At 36.4% G+C, this 11530-nt stretch overlaps 3 protein-coding genes across 3 annotated transcripts; 1 reads left to right on the top strand and 2 right to left on the bottom strand.

Moving 5' to 3' along the window:
* Positions 1-311: 311 nt before the first annotated feature.
* On the bottom strand, positions 312-3806 carry LOC148913938 (uncharacterized). Its single transcript, XM_089037674.1, has one exon. It carries the CDS (start codon positions 3675-3677, stop codon positions 414-416), a length of 3264 nt encoding a protein of 1087 aa, XP_088893800.1. The 5' UTR covers positions 3678-3806; the 3' UTR covers positions 312-413.
* A 78-nt stretch (positions 3807-3884) lies between these two features.
* Positions 3885-7884, top strand: LOC116306639 (U3 small nucleolar ribonucleoprotein MPP10). Its single transcript, XM_031716720.2, has 7 exons — positions 3885-4780; positions 4930-5248; positions 5510-5651; positions 5901-5968; positions 6040-6183; positions 6568-6681; positions 6920-7884. Exons 1-7 carry the CDS (start codon positions 3924-3926, stop codon positions 7403-7405), a joined length of 2130 nt encoding a protein of 709 aa, XP_031572580.2. The 5' UTR covers positions 3885-3923; the 3' UTR covers positions 7406-7884.
* On the bottom strand, positions 7865-11523 carry LOC116306643 (sperm-associated antigen 8). Its single transcript, XM_031716723.2, has 6 exons — positions 11328-11523; positions 11180-11245; positions 10538-10760; positions 8440-8471; positions 8277-8339; positions 7865-8186 (listed from the first exon to the last, which is right to left on the bottom strand). The coding sequence occupies exons 1-6, from the start codon at positions 11397-11399 to the stop codon at positions 8073-8075; spliced, it is 570 nt and encodes a 189-aa protein (XP_031572583.1). The 5' UTR covers positions 11400-11523; the 3' UTR covers positions 7865-8072.
* Between the last annotated feature and the right edge of the window lie 7 nt (positions 11524-11530).

The raw sequence follows: 11530 nt of genomic DNA, 5'->3' as shown, positions 1-11530 counted from the left end.
AACTAAGGAATTCAAAATCAAACGCTTAACTTGTTGTATCAAAGTTAAGTTTTGGAATAGATAGAGCAACACAAAAAAGAATTGGACAAAAAAAAAAATACTTGGAAAAATCTAATGTTTTTCCTTTGATTATTGCATTAAGGATATATAGTCTTTAATCAATAATTAATAATAACAATAATCTCTAATCAATAATTAATAAATTTTAAATATTTATACATTTTTTCAAGATTGTAAAAAACGAATAGAATTTGTCCATTATTTAAATATGAATATGTTAATATATAATACTTACAAAGAAGAAGGAATTATAAAATGAAAAACTGACTAATAAGGAAAATTGAAATATATATTAAATATATAACTATGTATCTTTATCTAAAAATCTACGTTAATAAGCTAAAAATCTAAATTTATAAAATGGCGCTTTCAGCAACCTGAATGTCTAAGTCTATGTTGTTTATATCATTATAAGTTCTTTTTATAGTCCTTGAGCCTCGTAGACATACAAGTGCAGATCTTAACAGAGAGAAACAAGTCTTGGCCCTAATCCATGCCATTGTTTTGTGGTACTCTTCACCTTTCTTTCGGGCTATCAGTTCAGCAAGCCTGCTGTGATATGTTTTGCATTCTTTACTCATACCTCCTGTTGTACAAAAGACAAGGGGAGTAAATGTTCCATGTTCGATTTCGTTTACTCTTTCGGTGTATTTCCGCTTCTTGTCATTTTCATGTAGCTTGTAGATTTTGGGTAGATCTAGATCTTTGTACGTATCTGCATTTGGGTGACAAACCCTTACGTCAAAAAAGGCAGAACGTTGCTTCTCCCAGAAACCTCGTGCATGGATGTCAAGTCTTGCGTCTGCAGCTTTGTTTGCTCCTTTGCTTAGTTTCTCATCTGAGATTGATTGTAACAAGGGCTCAATCTCTACGTCGTTGCATACTGTGCTAAGAAGCTCAGCCTCCAGATTGCGTAATTCGTTGTGACGTTGAATTACGAATCCACCACGTTTACATATCATTGCGTGATCGACCGAGAAATCTTCACCACATACACACTTTGATGGAATGTCTCTGAAAGACCAATTATAACGGAGACGTAAAGCGTCTCTAAATTCTCTCTTGTTCAAGTCGAATCCCATTTCCTTAAGAGGAATTACAGTTAACCAGGTTGATGCTCCTTTCTCTGCGGCTAAGTCCAAGGATCTGGCTGTAATCTTTGGTAGACTTTCCTTCAGGCTTTCAAACGCATCTTTGGATGCTTTTTCTTTCTCAGTGTGACATTTCTGCTTTGCTGTTTTCACTTCAATTTCATCTGGCAACTCGTGAGACTGGGAGATAATCTTCTCCACAAGTGGGGCACTTACTTTGACTGACGATGAGAATTCATACTTTGCGTCAATACACGGGTTAGTAATACCGATACCTCCATATCGTGTCGGTAGCGATAAAATCTTGCGATCATCTTCATCACAATCTTTTTGTGTCATGGCGGGTATAAACACGTCGGAGATGGCAGCTTCTAAAGGTTTCAGTAGGTCTGAGATATCTGGAAGTGTGCGAAGAAAGTACGTCCAGCGATGTTTTAAGCCAAACGTGTAGGCAGCGTAACAGGCCTGTGGCTGTGATAGAGCAAATTCTGCTAATTTGGTGATCTCGTTCACCCAGTTGTCAATCTTTTCCGTGACGTACTCGTTTAGAAACGATCTGGAACCAAGAACTGCACCAAGATGTTTGTGCCCTTCCACTGTTACATTAATGGGTGTATCCTTAAAAGTTTCTCTGACGATTTCTTCTTTTGGTGGCTTTACTATAACCCAGCACTTCTTTGCGTTGGGGAAGTACCCAAGATCTGGTCCGTACTGGTTAAGAGTGTCCCACCATTTTTTAAGATCCGCTGCTTTTCCTACACCACTAGCGTCATCAGCGAACCAGCATTGCTTGGCGTCAGAAAAAGCCTGCAATGTTGTAATAAGAGGCTGCATACTCAACGCGTACATACCCATAGCCAGTGGGTCACCTTGTGTTGTTCCCTCAGCTGACACGAGTTCTTTCCCGCCTGTGATGAATAATCTTGCTGACTGTCTGTACGAGTTGATGGCATAAACTGCAATAATAGGGCAAAGGATTCTGATGTTGTGCAAAGCAGCAGCTCTGTTTAGTGAGTTGAAAGCATTTGATGCATCAATAAGAAGTACGGCATCTGTGTTATCTGCAGCAAAGATAGTATTCATTGCGTGAACTGCAGCTTCATTCCCTGATCTCTGGCCTGCACACAATTGGAGAGAGCCACTGGTCTCGATGACGTCATCCTTTGACACATTCATTACGCACTTTCCAATGATTCTTCTGATTACCTCTCCAACTCCAATGGGTCTTACGCTGCCTTCACCTTTGTCAAGCGGTATCAAACGACTTGCAACTAATGCCTCTATGGTGGTGGGATCTACATATGTTGTACAGAGGATCTTTGTCATTGTGGCTAGTGCTTCACAAAGCTTTGAGGAGGATTGCTTGAATGACTTACAGGCAAGAATTCTTCTGAAGCCATTAGCGTCAATACCTGAAGGGCCACCCGAGCCTTTAGTTCTCAGGGCTGCTTGTCTGATCATATCACCGTCTATCTCACTATAAATTGACTCGGGTATCTCATCATCAATTGGGCCGAATAGCAATGATCCCAATTTCGCTGGCTGTGGTTCAGGATGCTTCTCCTTGAGTTGAGTCATGACGTCATCTGTAAGTGGTAATATGCCTCCGTTTGTTGATTCATTTAAGAAGCGCAATGCTGAGTTAATTTGTCCTTCCATCACAAGTTTTGCAAAGACTTTTGATCGATCAGGTGGACATGTGGTCTTGTGTTTCTTCATGCGACTTTGAATTATCCTCCCCTCGCGAATTAATTGATTGAGCTCACCGACCTTCCAGAGTGCGAGACGTTTCGCCAGAATGCGTTGGTTTTCTTTAGCTTTAGACTTTTTATTTGGCTTTTGGAGACCCACAGCCAACAGAACAAAGGCAGCTTTTAAGGCAATATGCTGTTTGTCAGAGCACGCATTCCAATCATCTATGTGTAAAGTTATTTGATCGATAAAATCTCTACCAGTTCTCCCATAAGGAACTAAAAAGACATTTCTCCTCCAAGTTGTTATTTCGTTGTAAGCTTCTAGTATGGCCATGGTAGGAATATTAATTTCCACGCCTTCTAAATTTTTATCCCAGCAGATTGTAGTTGGTTTGTTAACGTTTGTATATAATGGAAGATTACCAGGCTTACTCACGCTTTCAGAAGAACAATCACTAATTGAAATAGATGTACATGTATTCTTATCGATCTTATCGATCCATTCAGCGTTATCTCTTGGGAGAAGATTAATGTTTGTAATATTCAAATTCGTTGATGGATTCGGTTGACTAGATACATATTTAATTTCGTTCTCGTATTCTATAGAATTTTCTTGTAAAATTGAGATATCAACTGCTGAAGAATTTAGTCTATTTGATGCAGCTTGCTTTTCCTTTGGGTTTTTATTTTTGGATCCTTTAGGTCGACCTCGTTTTCTCGGTTCCACTTGCGTGATCGTTGACTTCTCATTGACAGGTTTTCTAGGTCTTCCTCGCTTACGCTCAGTTTGGCTGTCATTCGCAGAAATAAGGTCATCTTGGTTATTTATCATCTTTCCAGCTTCTCCAAAATAAAGTATTACGGCTTGGATAGTTTAGTTTAGATTCATTATGTTTTAATTGAAGAAATATGGCTCCTTTGTAGGAGCTCCAACGGGACGTCCTTCCTGCATGATAGCTTCTTGAATGATACAGCTATTATTATTCTATTCAGCTTTGATTATTGCATGATTGGGATTCCTGTGTAACAAGATATTTTTTTACTAGTTACCAGTCTTACTCAGAAGATCAAATCAAAGATGGCGGCCGAAGGTAACCTCGTGGATTTGGTGTCTCACATCAAAACGATTCCCACAGACCCTGAATCGTACTTTCAGCCCACTAAAGACCTTCCAAAAGATACATTAAGCAGTTTAAAAAGGCTGTTTGATTTTTCAAGGCAACACGAGCTTTTGTATGGAAATGGTTCGTGTCTTTTGAAGGAGTTGATTGTTGATGGATTTGATGAAGAACAAATATGGCAACAAATAGAACTACAGAACAAACCCGTTATCACTGATACGAAGAAAAAAGTCAGAGATATTAGAAAGATGGGTTTAAAACTAAGATTACTACCTTCAGTTACTAAAAATGGACATGATGATGATGATGATGATGACGATGGACATTTAGGTGTTGAATTTGAAGACTCTGCTGATGAAGATGATGCGTTAGATTCAAATGAAACTGATAATAGAGTGATAATGCCAGCATCATCTTCAGAGGATGAAGAGGAAGATGAAATAGCGGCACAAGCAGCAGATGATGAAGATAAGGAAATAGATGATGACAATGAAATGGATGATGATGATGAAAATGATGGTGATGATAATAAACAACTATCAACAAAGCAAGAAAAGAAAAATCAAAGAGGAAAGAAGAAGGGAAAGTCGGGTTCAATAGTGGATGACAAGTTTTTCAAGTTATCAGAAATGACAGAATTTCTTGATAAAATGGATCAAGACTTTGAACGAAAACGAGATGGTAAACAAGATGATAATGACGAGGATGACATTGACATCTTCATGGATATTGAAAGTGATGGGGATGAGAATGAAGAGTCAGATGATGACGAGTGGGGGAATGTTTTAGGAACAACAGCAAAGATCATGGGAAGGTAATAAAACTTGAATTCTCTATTTTTAAGGATAAAAAAGAAACAATACTCAAGGGAATGACACCTGATGTGGAAAGGGAAACAGGCTACTGAACCTCAGTTGATTAAGCTATCTTTCTAATACTTGTTAAATTTTTGTTACATGACAGAGATATCCAAAGAGGTACAAAGAATGCAAAGACGAAAACAGCCGCTGAATTAAAATATAATGATTACTTTGATCCTCCCGATTATGAAAAGCAAAAAATGAAAAGGGATGAAGAAGACAGTGAAGAAGAAGATGATGATGACATAAATAATGATGTTGATGACTATATCGATGAAGGTGACATGGAAGATGATGATGATGACGATGATGAATCCAGGGATGACGAAGACAAGGAAATGATGGATGATGAAGACGAAGAAGAAGATGAGGGAAATAATAATGAGCAAAGTTTGTCTAAACATGAAAAAGAGAAATTGAAGGTATAGTTAATACAGAAAACGGATTTATGTTTTGTGGAGTAAAAAGTTCAGGATCTGATGCAGAGTCAGAGTAGGACCACCTCATAGATTGAAGAGGAATTTAGTGTGTTAAGTTTTGAGCGGGAACGCTGGGGATCCCAGAGAAAAAACCCTCAAATCAAGAAAGAGAATGAAGAAACTCTATTCACATGTTTTTCCAAGTCAGGGAGACACTCCACTGAGTGCATTACTGACAGCTAAGCTATCTTTATCATGTTACAGATGGAAAGGAAAATTGTGCAGCTGGAAAAGGAAAACCTTACTACCAAACCCTGGCAGATGAGTGGTGAAGCTGGAAGCACTGCAAGACCATTTAATAGTTTACTTGAAGAAGATCTTAACTTTGACCATACAACAGCAGTAGGTAATACATTATCAAGAGACAGCGAAAATGGACTCAAATAATTGTCATTCATAGGGCTCATAATTCCTGAACATTCATTGAAATTTAATTTATTTCTATCTGAAATAGAGAGAGTCATAGCTACCAAGATAAAAGTTTGTGATAAAGCTATTATTACCAGATCTAATTAGAATTCACAATTTAATTAGATCTACAATGTAGCATGTCAGATGAATTAGGCTTCCTAAATATTTTCTTTCTTTTATTTAGCTCCTCCAATCACTGAAGAGACAACCAAAAGCCTTGAAGACATCATCAAACAAAGAATCAAGGATGAGGTGAATATTCTTATATATTACTTTTATTATTCTTTTTACAGCTTGTTTATTGTAATTTGTTTTTGTTACAGTCTTGGGATGATGTTGAGCGTAAACAGAAGCCAGTAACACAAGCATATGAGTACAAGAAAAAACAGCCCTTAGATCAAGAGAAAAGCAAGCTTAGTTTGAGTCAGATTTACGAGCAGGAGTATGTCAAACAGACCCATGTACAGGTTAGTTTTTATTTTCTGGTTCAGTATTCTAAAAATCTGGCATTCTGATTGGCTGTTTTTCTTAGTATCTGCCTACAGCCTGGTATTACAGATGGGATCACAGATAGTCAAAAAGGAAAAAGGGAAAAAAGTTTTTTTTCTGTACTAAAGTTGGTCTGGATTAGGGGGAAAAAAATTTGTACCCTCTGTCTTGAAAACAGACCTAGGCACCGAATGGCCTCAGTCCATATAGGACCTTAGGATTGTACAGTAAATAACATATATTTGTCTTTGTTGTTTCATTATAAATTTTTCTGTGATACTTTTCAAATTTTTAGTCCCCAACCAAATTTTAGGGTTTATTTGCTACCAATTCAACTTAGGCCATTTGAATATTTCTTTCAGGAGGGGCCCAAAGAAGAAGAAGAAATCGAAGGACACAAGGAAATAAAGGAACTTATGACAAAGTTATTCACTAAATTGGATGCTTTGTCAAACTTCCACTTCACACCAAAACCTGTAAGTAAGAATAGTCTTTAGGATTTACCATGGGGGGGTGGGATGTCTCCAAAGTAATCAAAAAATCAACCCTTTCTATTCTCACTCAAAAAATTCATGCATTTAACAATAAGGGGGTCACCAGCATCCTAGCTTATGCCACTGTTCTTTATAATGATCTAAACACAGACAATATTTAGATGTTGTTGAGTCTTGTTTTACTGAGTTATATCGTAAAAGCATTTATGTTATCCAACAGCTCAAACCTGAGGTCAAGATAGTAACTAACACCCCAGTAATTAGCATGGAAGAAGTTGCTCCAGTCGTTGCAAGTGATGCCATGTTACTAGCACCTGAAGAAACACATGAGAAAAAGATTGGACTGAAAGGAGATACCGAGAAGACAGACACAGATAGAAAACGAGAAAGAAGAAGCAAGAAATTAAAGCAAAGACTAAAAGCAAAAGAAAAAATGAAGAAGGACAAGCTTATGAATAAATTAAATCCTGGTCTGGGAAATAAATATGCCAAGAAAAAGGCATTAGAGGATATCGAGAAGGAAAGCAAATCTTCTAAGAGTATTTCAGTAGTTAAAGAAAATGCTGAAGAAAGAACTTTGAAATCATCCTCTGCTTTCTTTTCTCGTTTGCATGATGAAGTCAAGCTACAAGTTAACTCAAAGAAGGGTCCAAGTGGAAAGAAGAAAAAGAAAGCTGAAACTAGTATCTCAGGGCTGAAACTGTAGACTAAAAATTTTGAAATTTTTAATTTAAAATTATTTTTGAGTAGACCTCTTTAACTTGGATCTAATGTGTTCCCATTTCAGACCATGTGTCATTATCTTGAGAATAAGATTCTTTGCTTACCTTCTTATGTACAACTGTTAAACAAAGAAATTATACTCTAGGGAATGAGACCTCTGAAATGGGAAAGCATTACTGTAATAATTACGTCCAACTAAAGTGTTCTAATCCAATGGTATGGTTGGTCCTGTTTCAACCAGACCAACTTTCGGGGGGAAAATATAAGAAAAATAATATAAAAATATAAGAAAATCTGAAAACCCTCGAAAACTGGACCAATCAGAAATTTGTGGCTACGGCCCTGTAACCATCACCATAACATCCTCCTGATAGTATTAGATTACCCCAAAAATGTATCTATGTAGTACCCTAGGCCAAATATACAATAGCTACGAACTACATTAAAAATTTTAAGATTTCATTTTATTCATACTTCCACTTGACCTATACTCTATGGGTGGTATATCACTAGTATCATGCAAAAATTTCTACATGGATTTCAGTCTGTAACGGCAATATTATAACCAACACCAGGCATGACTTTACTGGTTGTCAAAGTCTAGCATTTTTCTTAATATTTATAAAACTTAAGATATTTTAAAACGAGCATTAGAATTTCCATTGTTCTCCTGGTTTTGGCGCATCCAAATACTCCCCAATAGGAGTGCTGAATGATGCATTTTTACGGAAAGGAGTGTCTTGTGTTTTGACTTGTGAAACCCCCTATGGAATCAAAGAAAAATGAAACAAGTTAGAATATTAATCTCATAAGGAAAATAATGAAAATTTATGATGCAAGAACATCTGACTTACATGAATTTCTTGGTGCCTTTCAAGCCAAAAACTTAAAGATTGATCTTTATTTACGTCATGATTCTGAAAAAAAACAACATTGACAGTTATGCGTTAGATACTTTCACTAGATATTACTCAAGAACATGTTTTATTTTGCCAGTACATTTGCAAGACTACTCACCCTTGTTGGCTCTTTTATGAATGGTTCAAATTCTGTGAAGAAATGAACAGTTTATAAACGTTTTGATTAGAACATATATGACCTCCTAAAGCTACCGTTTGACAAACAATTTTGAAGGGCAGCAATACAACAAAACTTGTCCACAGAGCATTTCACCAATTCAGCTACATAAGTGCATTGGAACTGCAAATCTTTGGTTCTGTAGTTCTATCTCGATTGGTAACGTATCTTAACTTTTATGGAGTGGGATGCACAGATTATACATGCATGGTATATGTTAGTGTATAAGTGGGATTAAGGGGGTAGGGATTACTATGCAGTTTGACAAACTGGAATTGGAACTTTCAATGGGAAGCAATTTCAATGTTACAGCATATCATACCATACATGCTGTGACTCAGTACCATGCTGCCTACTCATAAAACAAGACACTCTTGGAGCATGCACTGGGTTGCCCAATGTGCTGGTATGCTAGACCTTATTTAACACCTAATCTGACTCTGTGGATTGTAACAGATTTTTACGACTAATTTTCAGACACTGGATCTTGAATCACAAAAAAAAGTTTTGAATTTTCACCTTTTCAATGGCCATGGATAATCTTAATGTAAAGCAAAAACATGCCCAACTTCTAAAACTTCTTTTCCTCTTCTAAATGCCCGAATTTTGAGTGTTTTTTAATTTTGGAAAATCCGGAACCGTACATAGCTGGAATGGACTGGACTTCGGTTGGCTGGATCGTACGGAATGTAGACGGTTTTTAACGCTGAATTTGCAGCTTTTATGCTATGATTTTCATTTTTTTATAAATAACTAGTGATTCTATTTCAAAATTTTGCAAAAAAAAAAATGCAAAATTTTAAAAAATGTTTCGAATCATGGCACTGGCTGAAGTCCTGTACATATGAAGCCAGTCAGTGGCAAAGGTTTTTCAAAGTACTGTATACATCATGTGTGTATAGGTGACTTTATGGATCGTAACAGATTTTTATGACTAATTTTCCTCCATTAAGATGATATTGAGAAAATTTGGATGTTATTTGGATGTGAATGGAATGGATTGGTTGTGACTGAAATGGATTGCAAGCTGGACTGGATCTCAGTCAGATACTGAATCTTGAATCACAAAAAAAAGTTTTGAATTTTCACCTTTTCAATGGCCATGGATAATCTTAATGTACTGCAAAATCATGCCCAACTTCTAAAACTTCTGTTCCTCTTCTAAATGCCCAAATTTTGAGTGTTTTTTAATTTTGGAAAATCCGGAACCGTACATAGCTGGAATGGACTGGACTTCGGTTGGCTGGATCGTACGGAATGTAGACGGTTTTTTACGCCGAATTTGCAGCTTTTATCTTATGATTTTTATATTTTTATGAAGAACTAGTGATTCTATTTCAAAATTTTGCAAAAAAAAAAAAAAAAAAAAATGCAAAATTTTTTTAAATGTTTAGAATCATGGCACTGGCTGAAGTCCTGTACATGTGAAGCCAGTCAGTGGCAAAGGTTTTTGAAAGTACTGTATACATCATGGATCGTAGCAGGTTTATTAAGATGATATTGAGAAAATTTGGATGTTATTTGGATGTGAATGGAATGGATTGGTTGTGACTGAAATGGATTGCAAGCCGGACTGGACCTCAGTCAGGCACTGGATCTTGAATCACTGGATCTTGAATTTTCACCTTTTCAATGGCCATGGATAATCTTAATGTATAGCAAAGTCATGCCCAACTTCTAAAACTTCTTTTCCTCTTCTAAATGCCTTAATTTTGAGTGTTTTTTAATTTTGGAAAATCAGGAACCGTACATAGATGGAATGGACTGGACTTCGGTTGGCTGGATCGTACGGAATGTAGACGGTTTTTTACGCCGAATTTGCAGCTTTTATCCTATGATTTTCATTTTTTTATAAATAACTAGTGATTCTATTTGGAAATTTTGCAAAAAAAATGCAAAAATTTTTTTTGTTTTGGATCATGGCATTGGTTGCATGAAGTCCTGTGAAGCTGATCAAAACCCAGTAAAAGCATTGCTATATATATATATATATATATATATATATCATAGGCTGTTTGATGTAATGGTAGCTACATACCTTTATTAAAGTCTTTATGTGTCGTTGATATTAATTCCACAGGGGGTGGTGGAGGGTTGAGCTCTTCTTCCAACTCAGCAGCAACTTGTGCCATCAGTTTATTTCGTAAGTGTTCTTCTTTTGTTCCTCTGGTTCTTATACCCAACTCTATGGGTTCTCTATAAGAATCTCTTACTGTTGTGAGGTCCTCTGCTTTTGCTTCAAATTCTGTGGTCATAATGCCCTGTGCAGCAGAAATCAAATGAATGATCAACTTATTGGAGATAACTGGAGCTTAAAGGTTGGGGATTGTTATATACTGTGAAGCCATAAAAAGAGATGAGATCTGAGGAATGGGATTCCCTCAAGGTGTTCTTCAAAAAGCACAAATGTATGAGTTGATTTTCCTTGTGCCACTAAGAGCCCTCAGAGTTCAATAGAGCACTAATAACTAACAGCTGTTTTGCTTTGAAATTCAAGTATTGCTTTTAAAATAAGATAATGTGATACCAAAAGAAATCTAATTTTCATTGGTCATAGATTTTCATTATTTTGGAGTCTGTATTAAAAGCTGAATGAATAAAAAGCTCTTCTATAAAGCTGAAGCTGAAATCTAAAATATTCAAAGTAGGAAGGATAGAGGATAGATACAGTATGTCATACCCTGTGTCCATGTCTTTGTAAAGTAGGTATAGTAGCATTAGGATCTTCAAACTGCGCTGATTGTCTCTAAAAAAAATTGGGGAAAAATCCAGTTAGAATACAGACTGTAAGCTTGTGATCATAATAACTGGAAAAGTCTAGTGTTTACCTCTTCAACCCAGTTATCCAGTAACGTTTTTCCATTCGAATTATGCCTAATAGCACTAATCGAATCAGTCATATTTAAGTAGCAAGAACTGAGGGTATATGTTGAAAAATATCAATGGAATATCACGAAATCTTTCGATATTTTTAGAGGATTTTTTGATATTTTTTCTTTGTTTTCTTGATCCGAAATTTGTGTTCATGCCC

The sequence above is a fragment of the Actinia tenebrosa genome, unplaced genomic scaffold (genome assembly GCF_029948245.1).
Source record: "Actinia tenebrosa isolate PJP-AT-01 unplaced genomic scaffold, QUT_ActTen_1.0 PGA_scaffold0__85_contigs__length_37466705, whole genome shotgun sequence".
NCBI classification, from domain to species: domain Eukaryota; kingdom Metazoa; phylum Cnidaria; class Anthozoa; order Actiniaria; family Actiniidae; genus Actinia; species Actinia tenebrosa.
This window is presented reverse-complemented; position numbering and strand designations above follow the sequence as displayed.

Bases quoted from the DNA above. Each gene is read 5' to 3' on its own strand.
- LOC148913938 (XM_089037674.1), bottom strand. From the start codon at position 3,677: ATGATAAATAACCAAGATGACCTTATTTCTGCGAATGACAGCCAAACT.
- LOC116306639 (XM_031716720.2), top strand. From the start codon at position 3,924: ATGGCGGCCGAAGGTAACCTCGTGGATTTGGTGTCTCACATCAAAACG. The intron at 5,969-6,039 runs GTGAATATTCTT...TTTTTGTTACAG, and splicing joins AACAAAGAATCAAGGATGAG to TCTTGGGATGATGTTGAGCG. The intron at 6,682-6,919 runs GTAAGTAAGAAT...GTTATCCAACAG, and splicing joins TCCACTTCACACCAAAACCT to CTCAAACCTGAGGTCAAGAT.
- LOC116306643 (XM_031716723.2), bottom strand. From the start codon at position 11,399: ATGACTGATTCGATTAGTGCTATTAGGCATAATTCGAATGGAAAAACG. The intron at 11,246-11,327 runs GTAAACACTAGA...AATTTTTTTTAG, and splicing joins TGGATAACTGGGTTGAAGAG to AGACAATCAGCGCAGTTTGA. The intron at 8,472-10,537 runs GTATGTAGCTAC...ATTTCTTCACAG, and splicing joins ACATAAAGACTTTAATAAAG to AATTTGAACCATTCATAAAA.